General features: G+C 46.0%; 2 protein-coding genes across 2 annotated transcripts in view; one reads left to right on the top strand and one right to left on the bottom strand.

Annotated features, from left to right (window-relative positions):
- Window positions 1–1,513, top strand: part of LOC109540038 (carboxypeptidase D) — a gene marked incomplete at both ends in the record, with an annotated part of 86,885 nt that overhangs the window by 66,420 nt on the left and 18,952 nt on the right.
- The window catches only part of LOC109540046 (lamin Dm0), a gene marked incomplete at its 5' end in the record, with an annotated part of 8,588 nt that overhangs the window by 4,989 nt on the left and 2,086 nt on the right, over window positions 1–1,513 (bottom strand). Inside the window, 1 exon segment of the mRNA XM_019908194.2 lies at window positions 905–1,382. Coding sequence (XP_019763753.2) covers window positions 905–1,382 — 478 coding nt within the window.

Raw genomic sequence — 1,513 nt, 5'->3', positions numbered from 1 at the left:
GGTAAAAATCAGCATTTGGGCCGATTTGATTGAAATTTTCATGGGTTTGAGACTCATCTGTCTTCTATAGACTGTGAAAGTTTCAAGTTTCTACTACCCCTGGATTGGAAGTTGTGAATTTTTCAAACAAACAGTGCATGTGTGTGAAAACGTCAATTTTTCGGACAACTTTACCAATCCTGCAAAAATCAGCAGTAGGGCCGATTTGAATGAAAATTTGCTGCTCCTTTTCCGCGGTTCGTGCAATTGGGGCAAATAAGCGCTTTTGGGTGAAACTGAGTTGGCCATTCCGGAACCTAGCCGGCATCGGCCATCTCGCTCGCACCCATAGAAGTCTATAGGAGACGCATGAGGGCGTACGGGCTGCTACGTTCCAACTTGATACCTTCACCGCTTAAAATAACTCAACTTTGAAAGAACGAAGTTGGATCAGTGCGTTTTCTTCTGTGTTTTCCTACAGCGATGACGCGCGTCCAAAAATACGGAAAAGCCTGATAACGTTGCCCCACTTCCCTAGTTACGATATGAATAAATTACCCAAATTAATCCTTCAGATATCAACACACAAATATGTGTGCCAGTTAAAAAAAATCCTGCTTCTATTTGGAAATGCTTGATGATGATGACATCATTCGTGTATTTACGATGTCATAGACGAGCGAATGTTGGCCCGCGATTGTTTTTCAACCGTCATGGCTATTCAAGAATCAGCCCACGCAGGTAAACAATGATCAATGAGAAGCCACCAGCTACTCTACTAGTCAACTGCAGAGGCCAACTAGTTGGCTGTGATCGTTCTTGAGCCTTGATGCCGCTTATGCACAGAAAATGTGGGTTAAATCGATAATCCCTAGCCGAATAATAGCCGTGACGAGGATGGGCGATATTTTGACTCGAAACCTACCTGGTCTTTGAATGAGAGCTCCTCCCGCAAGCTCTGGTTGGAGTTCTCCACTTCCACTCTGGCCAAACTCTCCTCCTCCAGCTGCTTGCGGTGCTCGTCCAACAGCTTCTTCAGCTTGTCCCGCTCCTTCTCCATGTCTTTGAGGTCGCCGATCGCCTTCTTGGCATCGGCATTGGCCTGGCTGAACTTCAGCTGCAGCTCGTTGCTTCTGGTCTCGTAGATTCGGGCCGAATTCTCCGCCAGCGCCAAGTCCTTGGTGCGCTTCGACAGATCCGCCTTGAGTTCATCATTCTCCTCCAAAAGACGTTTCACGTCAATTTCCAATCGGGCTTTTTCCCGATGAGTTTCGTCCAACAGTTTTCGAGCATCGTTCAACTCATGGTCATACATCGATTTCAGGTTGCTCGTCTCTCTGGTGATTGTCTCCTGCGACGAGTGGACTTCTCGGGTTAGTCGATTGTTTTCGGCCTCCAAGTACCTAAGAAACGTTTACTGATTTGAAAATTGCCTTACACGCGCTCAATATTAGGCGCACTAGTTCAATGTAATTATGCTTGATTAATCCGGGGAATTTATCAATATTCTCTGCAGCAAACTGTGGCATTTTTC

This window comes from Dendroctonus ponderosae, unplaced genomic scaffold, assembly GCF_020466585.1.
Source record: "Dendroctonus ponderosae isolate FM_Combo_2020 unplaced genomic scaffold, Dpon_F_20191213v2 Dpon_F_20191213_4, whole genome shotgun sequence".
Classification (NCBI taxonomy): Eukaryota; Metazoa; Arthropoda; class Insecta; order Coleoptera; family Curculionidae; genus Dendroctonus; species Dendroctonus ponderosae.
This window is presented reverse-complemented; position numbering and strand designations above follow the sequence as displayed.